The sequence below is a fragment of the Miscanthus floridulus genome, unplaced genomic scaffold (genome assembly GCF_019320115.1).
Source record: "Miscanthus floridulus cultivar M001 unplaced genomic scaffold, ASM1932011v1 os_2496_1_2, whole genome shotgun sequence".
In the NCBI taxonomy this organism is placed as follows: Eukaryota; Viridiplantae; Streptophyta; class Magnoliopsida; order Poales; family Poaceae; genus Miscanthus; species Miscanthus floridulus.
In genome coordinates, this window is record NW_027098341.1 from 42,348 (window position 1) to 63,227 (window position 20,880).

Below are 20,880 nucleotides of genomic sequence, written 5' to 3' on the forward strand. Positions count from 1 at the left end.
CAATACTCAACAAAAAATGGTTGCATTAGCATAACCGTCATCTTCTTCAGCATATCCCTCTTTATAAAGATACATCTTGATCCTACAGTTTATGAGGTTGTCTTTTATTAAGCAAATGAAAAGAATGGAAGAATTGAAAACAAATATATTCGACTGTAGAACAGCAAAGCTACCTCCATCATTAGTGCAATATCTATGCATTCATGCAGCGTGTTCTGAAATTTGCTGATCAATCTCAGGATCCATTTGATCAAGAATACTAATGGAACTATGCAAACTTATAGAATATGGTAGAGTAATAAACATCCATCTTAGCATACACATTGCACAACATATTATCTGGAGCTGGATCGTTAGCAACATATGCAAGCAGGTTTGGACAAGGTTCTAGCTTCTAACTTGTTTACTACACATGAAAACCAGCTATGCAAATGACAGGATTCCGGGTCAGTAAAGAAAGAAAGAAAAGAAATTGATGATATGCCTCGTTTCCTTTGTAGAGATAGTGATTCTTTTCAGTTGAGATTCAAGAAATTCCTCCTAAAAGTAATCAGCTAGTAGCGAAATTGCTTGAGAATGGAGATCCCCTACCACCCTCTGCACCAAGTTTCAGATGCCCATATCAACCGCAGGAGAAACACTGAAGATGACGACAAGAAGCAAATAATTTAATCCAACAAGTAGGACCGGGGAGAATCGAACCTTTGAGCAACACACTACGGGATACTGATTAATTACCGAGTGTTATAAACACTCGGCAAATATGGAGAAACACTCGGTAAATTGTTTACCGAGTGCCACACTCGGTAAACATGACTCGGTAAACAACGACTCGGTAAAGTTAGTTTACCGAGTGTCAACTAACGGGGCACTCGGAGAATAAATCTTACCGAGTGCTAAGCCGGCACTCGGTAAACAACTACGACGTGACGGTCGTCAGTCCCCAAGCTTGCCGTTAACGGCGTCGTTTACCGAGTGTTAGACATAGCACTCGGTAAACAGATAACCATTTTCATGATTAAAACAATTCCGCAAATATTTTTCCCTAATATAGTTTACCGAGTGGACCAGTAACACTCGGTAAACATGTAACTCGTTAACTGAGTGTTCCACTCGGTAAAAAATGGCACATATATCCGAGTGGGGTCGTGGCACTCGGTAAAAAATGGCACCACTCGGCAAAATTAACAGAATCAGAACCAATTTGGTTCTGTTCTCTGTTTTACCGAGTGTAACACTCGGTAAACATGACCATTACCGAGTGTAACACTCGGTAAAACTTGTCCACAGTATTTTTTTTTGTTTTTTTCAGTGCATATCCAGCCACAATTAACAACAATTATAACAGAATATCACAGTTACGAACAGATAGACAATATATATCACATATATGTCCACAAATGTCACATCCACTCATTATAACCAACATATAGCTACAACAAATGTCACAAGCACAATGCAAAGTCCACAAACACCATCAACATGTCCAAAGTCCACAAAGTTCAACCCACTTCTAAGTTCAACATACAAACAAGTGAAACATGGTCCTGTCACATGGTCGGAGCCCTACCGAGAAACGGAGACAAGTCCAAGTCTTGATCGTTGTTCGATCCAGCTGTAGAAGGTCCCTGGAATGAGGGAGCAAAAGAAAATAAACATATTTGTCAATTAATCATAAGGTAGTATGCCAAATTCAAATATTCCTTCGAAAGACCAGTTAACAGTGACATCAATATATAGGCATATAATAGATAACACATATCAAGTTAGTTGCTGTTTAGGTCTCCTCTATGTGCAAGATATCGTCACACATGGTCGAGTAGACTGAACATGAATTGGGCAAACACCTATGTACTCATGTAGAACCTAACATGATGCCTTTCAAGGTCTGAACAATATTACTAATAATCTAACTTATACATGTATGTATCCTACTCTCTTCTAGGTTCTAACATGATAGTGTTGACTGTAGCACAATCTGAACTGAAAAAGCCTTTCAAGATGAAGAGTGACTCACAGGAGTGCCGTCGCGCGGAGGTGGAGGCACCAACGGTATCATCGGCGGCGGCGGAGGCGGTGGAGGCTGGCCCATGCTCTGAGAAAAGCTGGCCATGTACTCGTACCAGGCCTTCTGCGACTGCTGGAAGGCCTCAAGCTGGGCCTGCACTCGCGCCCTCTCCTGTGCCAACTCGGCCTGGTGCGATAGCTGGAGGGCCTGAAACTGGCTCTGTGAGGCCTGCTGTGACTCCTGCAGGGCTTCAATCTGGGCCTACAATTATTTATCACATAGTTAGAATGCAAATATAGAACGGGTAGAAAATGAATGGACAACGAATGCAACAGAACTAACCTGGAGTGCTACCACCTGGGGCTGTGAGCGTGGGCGTATGGCCGGGCTCGAACTCGTGCTCCGGGCTCTAATCTGGGCGAGTGTCTGAGTGTTGGCCGTGTCTATGGTGTTGTTGCCCATATAGTACCTCCCGTGTGGCTTACCTGGTCCCAACCTCATGACGATGTCACCCTCGAGGTCAGCGGTGCTCGGATCAAATTCTGGCCCATGGATCTCTCTCGCCATCGCCATGTACTCGCTGAGGCGACTGTGCACGCTCAGGTTACTGTATGCCTCAGGCGGGTCCTCCGGGTTGTAGACGAGGTCGGGGTCCTTTGCCTTGCCCTTGTGTGCCAAGGCATATGCCTTGAACGAGGCGCACTCCTGGCCGGGGTGGAACCGCGTCTGCAGGAAGAAGCACAACAATAAGATATTATGCATTCAGAAGTTAGCGTAGCAACAACGAAATGAAATCCACGTACATATCTGGCTGCATATTCCTTGAGGGTAGTTGGCCCTTGTTTGTGCGAGGAACCCTGCATCATCGCACGGCAACGTGAGCGTACGGCGTGATATTGCTCGTACTCCTCACTCAACCACGTGTCCACAATGGCCTCCCAGCAGTTGTCCATCCCCGCACACCAAGCAGGAGGCACCTGCACATACACGAGCACATGACAAATCATAAATCAATTTCAGTGCAATTAATCACAGACGATGTAATCTCATGTTTACCGTCAAGTATTGCTCCTTAGTTAGGGGCAGGTGCACTGCCTGCGCTCTGGTGACTCTGTTTCCTCTGCGGGCATAGTAAATTCTTCTGCACAGGAGCTTTGTCTCGTAGAAGAGGTCCTGCACTCGGTGAACACAGACTCTGTTCACCACGTCATCCGCGTCCTCCCTACGTACTCCCTCCGCCAAGGTGTAGTAATCCTACAAGCAAATACAGTCAGTAATATACAATTAATGTGATGTTATTATCAGCATAGTGCGATGAACACGTACCCACAGCTCTTTCATCACCCGGTCGGCCTTGCTGTTATAACACCTGCCAGCTCGATCAGTCTAATCGCTGGCGGCGTGCCAGTGGGACCACTTCATGGCGGGCTGCACAACACCATCGATCCTCACCATCCCGGGGTAGTTTGCCCTGCACAGAAGACCCAGGATCCCGTTTACTCGGCGAGAGTGACTCCCTGGGATCACCATTTCCCAATCCCTGCACAAAGTTATTGAGATTGAATATTAGTTTCTGTTATAACTTAAAAACCTGTGAATTAGTGTTAACATGCAAAAATTACTTACTTAGTTCCGGATGGTCGAATCACTGGCCGTCTCTGTATGGGTAAGTCTGGGAGGCGCGACGACCCTCGCAGCCAAACCGTAGGCACCCCATTTTCCTCTGCCACCAAGTCGGCATCCTCCTCGCGCTCAACCCGCTCGAAAGCATCCTCCCTCCGTGCCTCCTCCACCGCCTCCGCTATCTCCTCCCTGGTCTCCTCCTCCTCCTCATCCTCCTCCGTGGCCGCTACGAACTCGTGGTCATCGTCCTGTGGAGGAGGTGTCGGCTCTCGACGCCCTCGTCGTCGCCGTCCTCCTCCTCCACCCTGGGCTCCTCCTTCATCCTGGGCTCCACCTCCCTGGGCACGCCCTCGTCGTCGTCCTCCTCCTCCTCCCTGGGCACGCCCTCCACCCTCAGTCTGTGCACGCCCTCCTCCTCCACCCTGGCTGGACCCCTCGCCACCAGCCATTAAGGTCATAACCGACCTAAGCTTCCTGATTCCACCGCCCACCATCAATCACCTACAACAAAAGGAATAAACTATCAGTACGCATATACAAAAGTAAATGTATCATACATGTATAAAAGAGATGCAAAATAAGTAAATATATCATACATGTATAAAAGAGATGCAAAATAAGTAAATGTATCATACATGTATAAAATTGCCATAAGTACTACAGATCTTACATGTACTAGAAATAATCATCAAGATCATCGATAGGTGGGCCAAAAATCTCATCATCGCTATTGTCGACGTAATTATGATCGTCTCTCAAAGTCTCATCACTAGCGACACTGCCTGAATGGTGTTGCTCAAGTAATAACAAGTCCTTCGCGTTGTGAACCTCCTCTCCATCATCCCCGTCAACAATGATCGTATCATTGTCTACTTCCATTGCGAGATCTACATCTAAGACAATCTCAAAACTCCCTTCTAATCCTTCTTCTTGAAAGAACTCTCCGTCATATGTGTTTGCATCGATGTTATAATCATCATCGTTTGGGACGGGTACTTTACCATGCGGCGATACCTTGTACACAACATCATACGCCTTAAGACGGTCTTTGGTTTGGCACCGGTATGAGAGATAATAAACTTGCGTGGCCTGTTGGGCCACAATGTACACGTCGTCTCCTAACAAGACGGATGACTTTAGAACTTCGACTAACCCAAGCTCAGGGGTCTTTATCACTTCTTTGGGATCAAACCAATGGCATTTGAATATGACAGGATGAAGAGGTACACAACCAGGAAACTTGAGTTTGTATATTTCTTCAATTATTCCATAGTAGTCCAACCCATCTGTGCCTGGCGTGAAAACACCGGTATTTGTGGTTCTTCGATTCGGCCGACGCTGCTCATGCCGAGTTGTGTGAAAGCGATATCCATTGACATCGTACACAGAGAATGACTTGACCCTAAATTCAAATCCATTGGCAACTTGCCTCAACTCGGCACTCATAGACACGTCAGTTTTGGCCTGCTAGTTCAAGTAGGATGATTCGTTATATATTTGTCAAGTTGAGAGTTAAGTACAAACAACAAATGAAATTGAACAGTACCTCCTCCTTGAACCAACAAATAAAAGTGGGATTTCGTTCTCCCGCGCCATGTCTTAGAAGGGTTTCAACTTCCGCTTCGGTGGGTTCCCTCCGTGATGGACGATGGTAGAGGAGAACAAAATTGCTGTAACGGCCGTTAACAAGAGGGTTGGATGGGTGCATGCGAAATACTGACAAGAAAAGAAACAAGTTTGTGTAAAACTTACGCAATGTACGGGCCAACCTCTTCAAGGTTCCGCAACACATACAGCTGGATAGAGCGCCACTCTTCTAGGCTCAACATCTTCAAGGTAGGTTCACTTGCACTTCCGAGTTGCCCTCGGAAAAGGCTGAGGGTCGACTGATTGTCGGCAGCATTGTAACGAGGGGGTGGATTATGCACGTTAGGAAGGTTGTCAGCATAGTATCTTGTTGTGAAGTATGACACCTCCTCCACAATGGATGCCTCTGCACAGGAAGCTTCAATTTTGCATTTTGTTCTAAGAACCTTTAGGCATCGCTCAATTGGATAGCACCAACGGGCATGCACAGGGCCCCCCATTTTTGCCTCATATGGTAGGTGCAAGAGCAAATGTTGCATCGGATTGAAGAAGCCGGGGGGAAAGATCTTCTCCAACTTGCAGAGCAACACCGGGGCCATTCTTTCCATTTCTTCAATCTCGGTCCGAGATATCTCCTTAGCACATAGCTTGCGGAAGAACATGCTCAACTCTGCCATCACTCGCCAGATGTGATCAGGGAAATAGCCACGAACCATCACCGGAAGAAGGCGCTCAATCCATATGTGGTAATCATGACTCTTCAGCCCTGTGATTCGCATGGTACTTAAGTTCACACCCCTCCTCCAATTCGCTGCATACCCGTCAGGGAACATCAACGATTGGAACCATTGAAGAACTTCTTTCTTTTGGGCCCTCGTTAGGACGAAGTCGGCCTTAGGCTTCTTCCATGACTTCTCGCGTAAGGGAGGCAACATGTTTAGCTTTGGTCTATCGCACAGCGTTGCTTGATCCAATCTAGCCTTGACATTGTCCTTTGACTTTTCCCAGTCCATGATTGTGTGAAGGACCGCCTCGGCAAAATTCTTTTCAGTGTGCATTACATCAATGTTATGTGGAAGAAGGAGGTCCTTAAAGTAAGGAAGCTTCCACAAGCACGACTTGTGTGTCCAGGCATGCTCTTTTCCATATCCCACGAAGCCCCCCTTTTCATTGTCGACCACAAGACCATCTAACATCTCAAGAACCTGGGCACCTGTCATCATTTCTGGTGCAGAGTCTTCCACTGTGACACCTTTTCGAAAGTTCTTCTTGTCTCTCCTGAATGGGTGGTCAAGAGGGAGGAATTGTCGATGTTTGTCAAACGAAGAAAACTTGCCCCCCTTCTCCAACCGAAAGAACTCCACAGCTGACTTGCATATCGGGCATGGCATCTTCGTGTGAACACACTAGCCACAAAATAACCCATAAGCCAGGAAGTCATGCATGGAATAATGGTACCAAATATGCATTCTGAAGTTTGTCTTTGTGAATCGGTCGTATGTCACTACCCCTTCGTCCCATGCACGGACCAAATCGTCTATCAAAGGCTCCATGTACACACTCATATTAGCCCCCGGGTGTCCTGGAATTATAAGTGACAAGAAAATATTTTGCCGTTGAAAGGCGACGCCAGGTGGGAGGTTGAGAGGGATGACGAATACGGGCCAACATGTGTATGGTGAAGAACCCATTCCATAAGGATTGAACCCATCAGTTGCCAGTGCAATGCGTACATTACGAGCCTCATCAGCTTTGTCGGTATGCTTCCGATCGAAGCTTTTCCATGATTCACCATCGGACGGATGTATCATCTTGTCAGTGTATCGGCGTCCAGTTTTGTGCCACGTCATCTGTTTTGCGGATTCCTCGCTCATGAAAAGCCGTTGGATCCTCGGTATGAAAGGAAGGTACCTCAGGATCTTTGCGCCGACTTTTGTTTGCGTCTTCCAACCATCACCAGATTCTAACTCAATGTACCTAGATGCCTTACACTTCGGACAGTACTTATCGTCAGCATGTTCTCCCCTGAATAAGATGCATCCGTTCGGACAAGCATGTATCTGCTCGTACGACATCTTGAGTGCACAAAGGATTTTATTTGACTCATATGTGTTCTTTGGCAGAACGTGATCATCCGGAAGTAGGGTGCCAACTACTGTCAACAGTTGATCGAAGGATTCTCTACTCCAGCTAAACTGGGACTTCACAGCCATTAGACGTGCAATGGCATCCAGTTTAGAAACATTGGTGCGCCCGTGAAGGGGTTGTTGTGCCGCATCCAACATGGCGTAAAACGCCTTTGCAGTTTGCTCTGGCTCCTGCTCTGCACTTCCTTCATCGAAAGCCATGTCATGGTCATTTAACATTTCTGCCACCCCGGCTTCAGAATCAAACTCCTCGATCCGTTGTCTCACGACCTCTTCTCTCGCACGATGGCGTTCACCATGCATGGTCCACCGGGTATAGTTCTCTACAAATCCATTGTTGACAAGATCTTTACTCATCTCCTCATATGTTTTCATTGCCTTGTTCTTACACTTCCTACAGGGACACCAGGCATGTCGCCGTCCGTTTGCAAATGCCTTCGTCATGAAATCATTGGCCTTCTCAATCCATTCATTTGTGTATTGACCCCTCTTCTGATAGCCCGTGTACATCCACTGACGGTCATCCATCCTAACATATAGACGATATTGCAGTTTAGAGCAATAGAGTAGTAGTGCGAGAGAAAAACCATATGAGATGATAAAGAGACATTCATGTTCTTGGTCGACACTTGGAAATACAAGCGTCACGGTATCTGTCTGGATCTAAGAAGCATAGTGTAATTGCACACATAATCTTATATTTTTTGCCTCCTCTCACCTTCAATCAGCTAGGCCAACTAATTATTCCCAGCTCCTTTTTAGGTGCCACCGTCTCTAAAGACTATTCTGTGTACTTGACTGTATCTATTTTTTCTCTTTGGTTCTTTCCTCATGTGTTATTCTTGGTTGTTGTCTGGCACATGCTTTTATTTGTTGCTTTCTTTGTGAGGTAAGAATCTGAAAGGCTTAATAGTGGCTTCTTCTGCTTGTTTCAACTGATCAAAGAGAAGTATTTTTTTGTGCAAATTGTGTGCCACTGGTGGGTAGGTTAAGCAGCATATATATTCGTGCAAATCTTATATTATAATATCATCATACTACACATGCATATATAGTTCAGGCATTGCATTCATCATATACATTCCTTACAGATAAGAGTCTCCTTTTTATTTGTTTTATTTTCTCTTTGCACATAAGGTCCATTTATCTATTGGTCCCCTTTATTACTCTTTTGGATATTCATTGTGCTGTCAATCAGGCATGCATGTTCATATATGTAAAAAACAAAGGATATTAATTAAGCTCCTATAGATATGTAGACAAGGTATGTGCTATGTGCATTACACTTAATTAGGAGTATTAATTAGATAACTAATATGGCTGTCCAATTCGAACACCTAAATCAGTACTAATAACACTAAAATATGGTACTCGATTGAATCTATAGCTAGCTAAACCACCTTGCAATTAGCCAGCCAATTCTATGGGCCCACAAGTTTATAGCTAGCTGTACTAATAATTTGCTAGCTAGATATATAGCCATCTTCCATTTATTAACATAAATAAATATACATAACACTATATGTTGCCCACTATAATAATGGTGGCAGGTCAATATTGTGTACCAATTCCTTAATTTGGAGGCTTCTATACCAATGCGACAAAATATATACTCATTTCATCTAGTCTGCGCTCTGTCAGCTTATTCGTGTATGCACAAGCTAATTATTATGTTTTTATCTGTTGCACTGCATAGTGGGCTAGTATTCAAATCCAACAGAATATCTAACTATGAGAGCATTTTAGCATGCTGTGAACGAATTATATGAAGTTTCCATTATGCATGCCAAATTAAAGTTTAATCAGCAGTTCACATAAGCATATTGTATTTTCTTCCCCTTATTATTAGTGAAATAATTACATTGCAGTTAAGCAAGAACAAAATATGCACTGAGTGAAATACATATACGCCGGGTAGACATCACACATGGTTAAGTGACAATGCAACATTCAACTTAATTTGGAGTGAACTTGATGGAAACAAGTGTGTAACTGAATGTATGAACACGTGTGTAAGAATGACAACATTCAAGCCAACCCTGCGATATTGCAATATAAATTATGAAACAAGTGAATCTAAGACGACTTAACATTTTTAACTTTATTTCACAATAAAGTTGTAAGCTAACATACAAAAGGGCATACAATGCGTTTTAAGAATTATTCCTCTTATTAAGGAAAAGCTTGAGATTCCTTCCTTGGTGCTCAACTAACTACTCAATGTAGCTTACTCATTTTCCCTAAATGGTGATCTGGTTACACTTTCCTAGAAAAGAAATAGGGTCCTTGATTTATCAAGGACTCATCCATTTACTTTGTTTTACTAGTAGAAGCAATGATCTAATCAAGCACTACACTGGTATATGTATTATGCTAAAGCATGCAGGATGCATATACATCACCATGAGGAAATGCATAAATGACAAATGACACAGTAACATGTGTGCTCTGTTCTCCACTTCGTAAGCTCTGTTCTCACTAGCTCATAGATTCCTCTCATACACCAACACTGCGATTCCCTGTATGCCTGACAGCTGAGTTAACCTATACTAGTACTCCTTTCCATTCATACACTCTGTCACAGTTCTGTGATCAATAATCAGAAATCGGCAGGGAGCTGCTGCCATCAAAACTTCAGATCGACCAGGCTAAGGCAAGATTGAAGTTTCCAAGGACCCATACATGACACTACGAATATAGATTAGCACTGGCATCAAAAGTTCTCATCTGGTTGGAATTGTGTGCCTCTTTTTTCTTGAACTAACACTGGATTAAATACATTCAAACAAGTCCATGTCGGATTAATTTAGTCTGCATATATACAGTTCGTCTACCACAATCATGTCTTTTCTGTGACGGAAAAAAACGAAAATGATAAGGTCTAGAATCCTATGGCTGTGAGCATCAGAATAAGTCATGCATATCGTTTTTTTGCAATCTGAGAAGATAGATTAGCAACAAACCTCGGCAATGGATGAGGTTGCAGCCCTTCCTTTCCCGGTGGCGGCGGCTGTGGGGGACCGCCCGGTGGCGGCGGTGGTGGAGGGGAGGAGGCGGCCGCGGCGGTGGAGCTTCTTGTTGTGGGAGAGGAGGGAGTCGTTGTCGGCCTTGACGGCGTCGAGCTGGAGCTTCAGCGCGTCGTCTTTCACCGCGCGCGCCGGTTCTACGACGGCGTGGAGGGGAGGAGGCGGCCGCGGCGGTGGGGAGGCGCCGGCGACGGCGGGGAGGCGCCGGCGTCGGCGTGGAGCGCGCGGGCGCAAGTGCGGGGGACGGCGGGGAGGCGCCGGCGCGGGGGACGGCGGCGGTGCGGCGGGGATGCGCGGGCGTGCGGTGTGGGTGTCGTCTGCACGATTTGAGGGAGAAACGACTAAGTGAATGCCTCTGTTTACCGAGTGCCTAAATATACGGCACTCGGTAAACTCAAGCACCGCAGCCCAATTACATGTGGGCCTGGTACATGTTTACCGAGTGCCCAGATCTACGGCACTCGGTAAACAGAAGCACCACAGCCCAATAACATGTGGGCCTGGTACATGTTTACCGAGTGCCTAGATCTACGGCACTCGGTAAAGAGACAGGTGGGCCGTGGCTAATCTTTACCGAGTGTTTGAGGTCACACTCGGTAAAATTCTCCATTATTTCATGCAAAAACAAAAATGAAAAAATGCCAATTTAATCCTAAAATTCACCAAACTTTCACATGAACTATTTCATGTCATCTATTTACTATCTAAAAAATTCCAAGTTCAAATCATAATGTTGAATTTCACTCTTAATAGAAATCCTACTCGTCATTGTCAATGTTTAGTGTCTCTTTGGGAGATGTACCGGTTCGGCAGCGACGAATGTAAAAATACTTCCGAAACGTTATGAAAATTTTTCTATAATATAGATGTATGCTTCAATGTTAATTCTTCCAATCTCGTGATTTATCGAGTTCGATTTTAATTATTACAATTAAATTTACACGATATGTATCTAATTATCATAAAGAATGAAAATTTTGTGAAATATAGTAAATAAATCGAAATAAACACCATATTTTGGAATGGAGTACTAAATATCATATGTGGATGAGGAAAAAGAATGAAGGGAACAAACAAGAAATTTGGTTGAATTTTACCGAGTGTTGCGCTAGTACACTCGGTAAAAGTAGTGTTTACCGAGTGTTGTGAACTTACACTCGGTAAAACTTTATTATTACCGAGTGCAAATACTTCTACACTCGGCAAACATGTCATGCCGTGACGCCGTTTGGCGCACGGTTGGTACACTAGGAGACGTGGCAGCTCAATACCGAGTGTCTCTTTTTACCGAGTGCGCCCCTTCGGTAAAATTGTAGTTCTACCGAGTGTTTGAGGTTACCGAGTGTTCGGACTCGGTAAAGAGGTCTACTACCGGGTGTTTATGTTTTCCGAGTGTTGGCACTCGGTAATAAATGTTTTCCGAGTGTCCCGACTTTTGACACTCGGTAATTGTCTGGGCACTCGGTAACTACACAGTCTCCGGTAGTGACAGCTCAAGGTCGTCGGACTGTTGGCAAGCGGACATCAGCCTCTGTGCTCCGCCGCTAACCTGCGCGTTGACGTCGCGGTGGTTGTTGACGTGTGCTCGCTCCTGCTGCCTCCGAGTCCTCATCGACAAACCAAGTGCCGGATCCACTCCTCCCTTCGCAGCATCCGATCGTACTTTGCCGGATCCGGCTGCTCCTTCGCCTCCGCCGGAGAGGGAGATCCCATCCTTGATGGCTGATGTGGGGCCGCCCATGATGTGGAGGACAGGAGGTGGAGGTGGAGGTGGAGGTGGACCCGAGCGGAGGGATTGCCGAGCGCCCACGCCCGCGTGGCCACGGCGGAGGAAGACGAAGAGGTGGATCACGTCGCTCGTTTCGCGAGGTGAGGGAAGCTGGGGACCACGCGAGGTGACGAAGAATGAATTTCCAATATATAAAAAGGGCTTGTTTAGATTGCAACTTTTTTCAACCTGATGAATAGTACCACTTTCGTCTTATTTAGTAAATATTGTCCAATCGTAGACCAATTAGGTTTAAAAGATTCATCTCGTGATTTTCAACTAAACTATGTAATTAGTTATTTTTTTATCTACATTTAATACTCTATACAAGCGGCTAAAAATTGATATGATGGAAAGAGAATGAAAAAACTTGGAACTTTGATAGGATCTAATCAAGGCCAAACTGTAGGAATGATACCACATGAATTGAAGTGTTGTACATCGTGAGACTCGCTCCACTAACTTCCATCATTATTATGCACTGAACATGAATAGAATCTTTTAGCTTCGTTTTAGTTCTAACATTTCTACCTTATTAGGCCATTTTTTTAAAAAAATGGAGGGAACAGTACACCAAACAAAGCTGAAGAATGTCAGCATGAATTTTAACAATGATTTTCGTCCCCCAATATACACCATAACCCGACATTCCTTACTAAATTCCTGCTTGCCAGCGCAACCAAGTCTCCTTGCACTCAAATTCCTGATAACTACTACGGAGTAATGTTTGTTTCGTGCCTTAATTATTCTCCGTGGTAACCTGGAATTTGTGTGCTCTTATCATCCGCTCACCCTCCATCATGGAGACAACAAGATCAGCAATAAGATAACTGAAACCCAAGACTGGATGTGCCTGAACTGGTTTACAGGGGAACGCTGTGCAGGATTAGCAGTGTAATTCTCAGAAAAAAGGTAGCTTAATTAAGTGAGGAACAGGTCCATCGCCTGAGGGGCAGCAAAGCACACCAGCTAGGGCTGGGCACTTTGGAGCCGAGAACTGTGAATCGAACCGAACCGAGCCAAACTATCGGTTTTTCGGTTCTTGGTTTGACGGATGCATGTTCTGATTGATTCAGTATTTAGGTTCCGGTGGCGGTTTTCAAACGATGAGAACGGAACACTCGAATATGGGAACTAGCCACTGGGGAACTATCATATATATTTATCTGTCCATCCACTATCTCTCTTCAATTTTATCTTACGTATAGATGGTGTACAATTTGGGCACTTTTGTTTTCTTTGTTGTTCCATTCCAACCAAATTTTTTTTTTGAAAGTTACTCTCCATTAATAAATTCCGCATCTAACTTAGTTGTCTTCACCCATTATGTGTGTAGGCTAGCTGGTTGATTGCCTCCTCCACTGCATCGTACCGCCACCACCGCTGCACGGAGAGAGTCAGCGACATGGATTTAACAACCATCCATGTGGCAGCATGTCTCACCATAGCTCTTTTGTTTCTGATCACCACTAAAATGATCATCCTACAAAGAAAAAATCTGAACAAAAAAGGGCCAGCACTTCCACCCGTTGTGAGTGTCGCTTCACTGATTGCTCTTCTACCTACACTCCTAACCAGGGGTCTCCCCACCGTGATCCATGGCCTACACGCAAAGCTGGGCACCGTGTTCACGATAAGCCTGTTTGGGGTGAAGAAGGTGACCTTTCTGGTTGGGCCAGAGGCCACAGCTCACTTCTTCCACGGCTCAGAGTCTGAGATCAGACAGTCGAATATCTACGAATTCAGTGTGCCCGTTGTTGGCCGAGGGGTTATGTATGATGTGGACTTGACTACGAGGAGCAGGCAGATCAGCTTCTGCACCGACGCGATAAAGTCGATGAACTTGAGAAGCCATGTTGATGCTGTGGTTCAAGAGGTGGAGGTATGTAATAAGCTATTCACACACACATATTCTCAATCAATTAATTTGATTTCTTGATGATGCATGTTCTCTGGATCGGATATCTTTTTCTTTATAATTATTAGTTAGTTCATGCTAACTATATATATAGCGTGTGTGTGCACATACCTGTTGTTTAGTACTTATTTCAGCTAACACAAAATGTGTAGGATTACTTTGCACAATGGGGGCAACATGGCGTTGTTGATCTAAAGCATGAGATTTGGCACTTGATCCTTGCCATCGCAAATCGGTGCTTGCTCGGAAAGCATATCCGAGACAACATGTTCGACCAAGTAGCCACACTCCTCAACGAACTCTTCGACAACACCTCCTCCATGATCAGCTTCTTTTTCCCATACCTCCCTATCCCGCAGCACCGCCGGCGTGACAAGGCACGCTCTAAACTTGGGGAGATTATCCACGAGGTGGTGAGAACACGCAGGAGCTCAGGCCTAGCCGAGAACGACGTGCTGCAGAGACTTGTAGACTCCAACTACATCAATGGTCGGCCCTTGACCGAGAGTGAGATCGCCGGGCTACTAGTCGGCATGGTGTTCGCAGGGCAGCACACCACCTCCAGCGCCGGCATCTGGACAGGAGCTTGCCTGCTCAGTGACGGTGGAAGAGACCACCTGGCGGCTGCTGTGGAAGAGCAGAGAGAGATCGTCGGTCGGCATGGGGAGCGCCTGGACTACGACATCTTGGAGGAGATGGTCACCTTGCATTGCTGCATCAAGGAGGCGCTGAGGCTGCACCCTCCAGCAATGATGTTGTTCCGTCACGCGAGCAAGGGCTTCAACGTGCGGTCAACAGAAGGCGACGTATATGGAATCCCTAAAGGACATACCTTGGTGACATGTATGGCAGTCAGCAACACCCTGCCATACATCTACAAGGATCCGCATGTGTATGATCCAAGTAGGTTTGGTCCGGAGAGAGAGGAGGACAAAGTTGGCGGCAGCAAGTTCTCCTACATGTCGTTCGGCACCGGTAGGCATGCTTGCCATGGGAAGGACTATGCTTACATGCAAATCAAGGCGATATGGAGCCATTTGCTGAGAAACTTTGACCTCGAATTGGTCTCCCCTTTTCCGGAGGAAGCATGGGAGAAGCTTGTTCCAGAGCCTAGAGGTAAAGTGATGGTTAGTTACAGGAGACGGGTGTGTTCTGCATGAAAGAAATTGCTAGGTTCTGTTCTTGCGTGTGGAGGACTACTGGGTGCAATAGGTACAACGGTGAAGGAGTGAAGGCATATGCCTCCATGGCTCCACCACACCATATTAATAAGAACCAATTCCAACATAAAAGTTCTACCAGTGGAGGTAAAGTGCGTTGTGTACGTGTGTGCTGTCTATTCATGTAATAGAAAAAATATTGATGTGCGTGAAGGAATATGTTAAATTTGTATTGTAAACAAAGAATAAAATAGATGTTTAATTTATATGTACATGTGACAGCAATATATATGTTCCACATTTCAAACCAATCACTCACACAAAGTGATAAGGATAAAAGTGCAAGGTAGCTTGATGTACAGATATTGCCATCGAGGTATGTATGTGTCTCGATAGTTGACATAGACACGTAACAAGGATAGTTGTCTTAATCTCGAGAGCACTTGACTAAGCTGCCTTGAGAGGAAGAAAATTCCCCCTTATATCTCTCTGCCTTTCCGCCCTTATCTCTGCGCCCGTGGGATCCGCTCGCCGCCATGCCTCCATCGATCCACCCCATGCATGTAAGTTGTCCCTCTATTCCCAATTCCCTAGCCGACTCCTTGTTAGCTCAATCGGACTCCAAGGAAAATTGGCAGAGATTTGTTGTTTTTATGTAATTCTGTGTGCTCTGGCAACAGACCTAACAAGGAATTCCACTATTTATTACACGCAACGCTTCTTGCTCGCCTCCTCCATGAATTAAATAGAAAACAAAGACCAAATAATAGTTTGCTATTTCTCAGCTTCTACAAAATCCAGCATAAGTATGGTATTAAGACCAAACAATTGGCTAAATATATGTCTAGCTGCTTCTTTCATTACATCTCAATCGGGATGGTTGTTATTTCGGTATATATATCTGTTGGTTCGTTCATGCTGCTGTTCAATTCAACTAGTACGTTAGAGTTATACATACTATTATCTGAGTTTGTCATGATTTATGTTCTGAAATTAATCATGAAATTACGTACTTTCTCAACAGCTACTCCCCATGGGTGCAGTCGCTGCTGCACGTCAGCATCCTTCCCGCCCTCGCCTGTCACCATCTACTACTACCTGGCTATGCTGCCTCGTCTTGAGGGTGATGTCATGCACGGTGGCCATCGCACGTGGTGTGCTGTTCATGCATGGTGCGGCCGTGTCCGTACGTGGGCTGCCCCTGGCTGCTTCAACAATGGCTACCTCGACTCGTCCGCGGCTGCTTCAACAATCGCTTGAGGGAACACGCTCGTCATTTGTTCCACGGTCACGACCACCACTTTCGTTCTGAACCGTCTGCACTGCCACGTCTTAGACCACATCCACGCTAAGAAGGCAGCAACGCTCCTTGTCTTGGTCTGTTGCTCCACCCCTTCGGAAGAAGCACCCACACCTAAATCAGGACACTGGCTCCCATGACCATATCGTGAAGGCATGGAAGCTTTTTGACGACGTCTGTGCTGACTCCTTAGTGGCGCAAGACGAGCCCATCAACACCAAGGTGGTGAACGTGGTGGATGGGTGCCTCTTCACAAGCTCCGCCGATGGCACTGTCAAGATGTACCGGTGCGTGGGCCCTTGGAGCTCGGTCGTGACATGAGCCAGTGACGTCGTCACTTGCCTGAGATCCCCGCTGCTGGCCCACCCTTCTCATAGCCCGCAACCATTGCTCACCTGAGCTGGTTGCAGCTGCAGCTACGACTCATGTGGGCTCATTGAGGTCACAGCTAGGGAGGGATCGAGCACCGTCACCATAGTCGTCAGAGAGGAAGAACGGTATCCGTGGGTCGAGTCAGGTAGATGTGTGAACAGAGGAGAGAGAATTCAAATGATTAGGATGAGGACATGGGATTTTATACGGAAGATTGACTACTATTTACTAGAAGTTTTTACGCTTGGCACTACTGGAGGCCGCGGCTTTGCCGAGTGTTTTTATACTAACACTCGGCAAAAGAGCCATTTGCACTCGGCAAAGTCCGCTCGGCAAAATTTTCCTCGGCAAAGGGTCTTTGCCGAGTGCTTTTTATCCGAGCACTCGGCAAAATAAAAAAAAAATTTGCCGAGTGCTTGGGGCGACACTCGGCAAAATATTTTCGGCCGTTGCGGCGCCGGCCGTTAACGGTTATTTTGCCGAGTGCCCGACCCAGCACTCGGCAAAAAAATTTTATTTTTTTTTAAAATTACTTTGCCGGGTGCCCTAGCCCAGGCACTCGGCAAAGTTTTTTTATTTTTTTTAAAAAAGTACTTTGCCGAGTGCCCCTGCCCAGGCACTCGGCAAAGTTTTTTTATTTTTTTAAATTACTTTGCCGAGTGCCCCCTGCCCAGGCACTCGGCAAAGGTTTTTTATTTTTTTTTAAATAATTTCTTTGCCGAGTGCCCCTGTTTAGGCACTCGGCAAAGAATTTCTGATTTTTTTTTAAAAAAAATACTTTGCCGAGTGCCCCGGCAAGGCACTCGGCAAAGAAATTTTATGTTTTTTTTAAAAAAATATTTGTCGAGTGCCTTGCCCATGGCACTCGGCAAAGACCCCGAGAATTACAAAAAAAAAATTTACATTCCATTGTAACAGACAATATATATATATATATATATATATATATATATATATATATATATATATATATATATATATCACCAACATGCATTATATATCACAAGCACACGCATATTTAATAAATCCATCAAAAATCCATCACAAATGCACCAAAGTTCAACATCACAAGTTTATTATTACAAGTTCAGCATCCCTACTGCGGCGACGGAGACTACAGGTGTGGCCCCCGGACTGCGGTGAAGGACCGAACTGCGGCAAAAGGTTGACGCGATCAGCCGCCGGTGTCACGGTAGCGGGATTGTTTGAACCCGCCGATGGAGGCTGCACAAAAGAGAAGGGATTACATGTGTTAGACTCAAAATTGAAAATTTCGGCAGCACCTCCCCTGCACGGGGAGGTTTCCAACCTGCAAGAAACAACGGCACGAAGGCCAACAATCACAACGGCACAAAGGCCGACAATCACAACGGCACGAAGGCCAAAAATCACAACGGCACAAAGGCCGACAATCCCAACGGCACGAACGCATTAAACTTTCATACTCACATGAGTGAAGTATCGCACAACGTCGCCAGGTTGTCCTTAGACTTGTCAGTGTCTATGAGCGTTGCCCAAAGTGCCTCGGCGATATTCTTTTCAGTGTGCATGACATCAATGTTATGGGGCAGTAGGAGGTCATCGAAATAGGGGAGCCTCGTCAAGCCGGACTTATGAGTCCACATATGTTGCTCACCATATCCCACGAAACCACCATCTTCGTTGGGCACGAGAGTATCTATCTGAGCACGAACCTCCGCCCCAGTCCTCAAGCGCGGTCTAGGGTCCGTCACTTTGACACCTTTCGTAAAGCTCTTGACGTCTTCTCTGAATGGATGGTTAAGAGGGAGGAATTGACGATGTTTGTCGAACGACGAATACTTGCCACCCTTCTTCAACCATATGAACCTCACAGCTTCCTTGCAAATTGGGCATGGGAACTTCCCCTGAACACACCAGGCGCACATTAACCCATACGCCAGGAAGTCGTGCAGGGAGTAGTGGTACCAGACGTGCATTTTGAAGCTAGTCTTCGTAGCTCAATCGTATGTCCACACCCCTTTGACCCAAGCATCGATCAACTCATCTATCACAGGCTCCATGAAGACACCCATATTACTCCCCGGGTGTCCAGGGATTATCAACGACAGGAACACGGTATGCCGTTGAAAGGAGACGCCGGGGGGGGGGGGAATTCAGGGGGATGATGAACATGGGCCAACATGTGTATGGTGTAGCCATCATGCCATATGGATTGAACCCATCTGTTGCCAGCGCGACACGTACATTACGAGCCTTCTCTGCTTTGAGAGGATGCCGCGAATTGAAGTACTTCCATGCATCAGCATCGGATGGATGTACCATCTTCTCAGGATTGTACCGTGTGCCATTTTTGTGCCATGTCATCTGTTTCGCGGATTCCTTGGTCATGAATAGCCGTTGGAGCCTCGGCAGGAACGGAAGGTGTTGTAGGACTCTCATAGGGATCTTAAGCTGCCTCTTCTAGCCATCGCCTGAGTCTACCTCCACGTACCTGGAGGATTTACACTTCAGGCAGTACTTTGCATCCGCGTGTTCTTTCCTAAATAGGACGCACCCCTTCGGACACACATGTATCTTGTCATACGGCATCTTAAGTGCAAGAAGGAGCTTCTCTGACTCGTACAAGTTCTTCGGCATAATGTGTGTCTTCGGTAGCATATCGCTCCACACGGCCACCATCTAGTCGAAGCCTTCTCGACTTAGGTTTAACTCGGCCTTCAACCCCATTACGCGACCAATGGCATCCAGCTGAGAAACATTAGTATGATCGTGAAGGGGTCTCTGTGCCGAGTCCAACATCAGGTAGAAGGCATCTGCGGCAGCCTCCATCTCCTCCTTGTCACATCCTTCAGCGAACTGAGCTTGGTGCGTGTCATCCAACATGTCTGCTACCCCAGCATCATCATCAAAAGCCTCGAGCCATGGTCTCACCACCTCCTCCCTGATACGATCGGCTTCACCATGGTGGATCCACCGGTGGTAGCCTAGAGTAAATCCAAACTTCACAATATGTTTACCCATGGTTAACCTATCTTTCCTTCTTCTGTTGTCACAACCATTGCACAGACAAACCACTAGAGAATGGCCTCCAGCACTCTCACCAAATGCATGCTGTAAGAATTCTTCGACCTTGACTATAAACAGCAAGTCGTAATCGTGCTCGTCTCTCCAAAGCGTGTACATCCACTCACGGTCCTCCATCCTTTAACAGACGTATCAGCACATATGAGTCACCATCAATTGCATCTACACGGTGTCCCTACTCTCTAATAGGTGAGGATAGGGTCCTAATCCCACCCGCGGATCCGTAGATGAGGTTAGTTTCCATGCTCTGCTCCTATCTGAGACGAAATTTCGGTAGTACCTCCCCGCTGTTCTCTCGATACACGTCCTGCAAGGGAGAGTGTGTATCCAGAGAACAACAGGGGGCTGATGCCGAAACACCGTCTCAGACTGGAGCGGACCATGGAAACTAACCCATCTACGTATCCACAGGCTGTCTAAAAAACGTGGACAATCCGAAACACAAACGCTCGTAGATATGCAAAGACATGCATAACTCCGACCGTATCTCTTTCGGATGGGAGACGCCTAACTGGGATCAGCGACCTAAGACCATGATACAAATAGAGGGGTTATACCTAGGGTGCCGGTGAGGTCAGGCTAGCGGGGCTGTGGCGAGTCGGTACAGTGGCGCCGCGACGCGGTGCAGGCAGACCCGCAACGCTGATGAAGACAATCGGGGTCACCGAGGTCCCTCCGTCGGGGCCTCCTCCTGCATAAAAAGGCAATACATTAGTGACAATTGAAAATTTTGGTAGAACCTCCCCTGCACAGGGAGGTTTCAAAAACCTGCAAAAAAGATCGGCACGATGGCCAACATCCACAAACAACGACTCGATGGCCAAAAACCACATACAACAACTATTACTACTAACAAGGGCTCGATGGCCGACATCCATTGCACGATTTGAATAGAAAGGGAAGGG

At 46.0% G+C, this 20,880-nt stretch overlaps 2 protein-coding genes and 1 long non-coding RNA gene across 4 annotated transcripts; 1 reads left to right on the forward strand and 2 right to left on the reverse strand.

Annotated features, from left to right (window-relative positions):
- Positions 1 to 1,488: 1,488 nt before the first annotated feature.
- LOC136535064 (uncharacterized) lies at positions 1,489 to 2,553 on the reverse strand. Of its 2 annotated transcripts, none has more exons than XR_010778924.1 (3): positions 2,494 to 2,553; positions 2,018 to 2,269; positions 1,489 to 1,628 (listed from the first exon to the last, which is right to left on the reverse strand). XR_010778924.1 is itself a non-coding variant. In XM_066527399.1 (3 exons), exons 1-3 carry the CDS (start codon positions 2,468 to 2,470, stop codon positions 1,551 to 1,553), a joined length of 435 nt encoding a protein of 144 aa, XP_066383496.1. In that variant the 5' UTR covers positions 2,471 to 2,497; the 3' UTR covers positions 1,489 to 1,550. The 2 variants fall into 2 exon arrangements, 1 of the variants encoding a protein (XP_066383496.1); XM_066527399.1 differs by having other exon boundaries at positions 2,366 to 2,497.
- A 295-nt stretch (positions 2,554 to 2,848) lies between these two features.
- On the reverse strand, positions 2,849 to 3,772 carry LOC136535061 (uncharacterized). Its single transcript, XR_010778921.1, has 4 exons — positions 3,635 to 3,772; positions 3,335 to 3,548; positions 3,065 to 3,262; positions 2,849 to 2,985 (listed from the first exon to the last, which is right to left on the reverse strand). It is a non-coding gene; the product is annotated as an uncharacterized lncRNA (long non-coding RNA).
- A 9,792-nt stretch (positions 3,773 to 13,564) lies between these two features.
- Positions 13,565 to 15,237, forward strand: LOC136535067 (obtusifoliol 14-alpha demethylase-like). Its single transcript, XM_066527402.1, has 2 exons — positions 13,565 to 14,041; positions 14,230 to 15,237. Exons 1-2 carry the CDS (start codon positions 13,565 to 13,567, stop codon positions 15,235 to 15,237), a joined length of 1,485 nt encoding a protein of 494 aa, XP_066383499.1.
- The last annotated feature ends 5,643 nt before the right edge of the window (positions 15,238 to 20,880 follow it).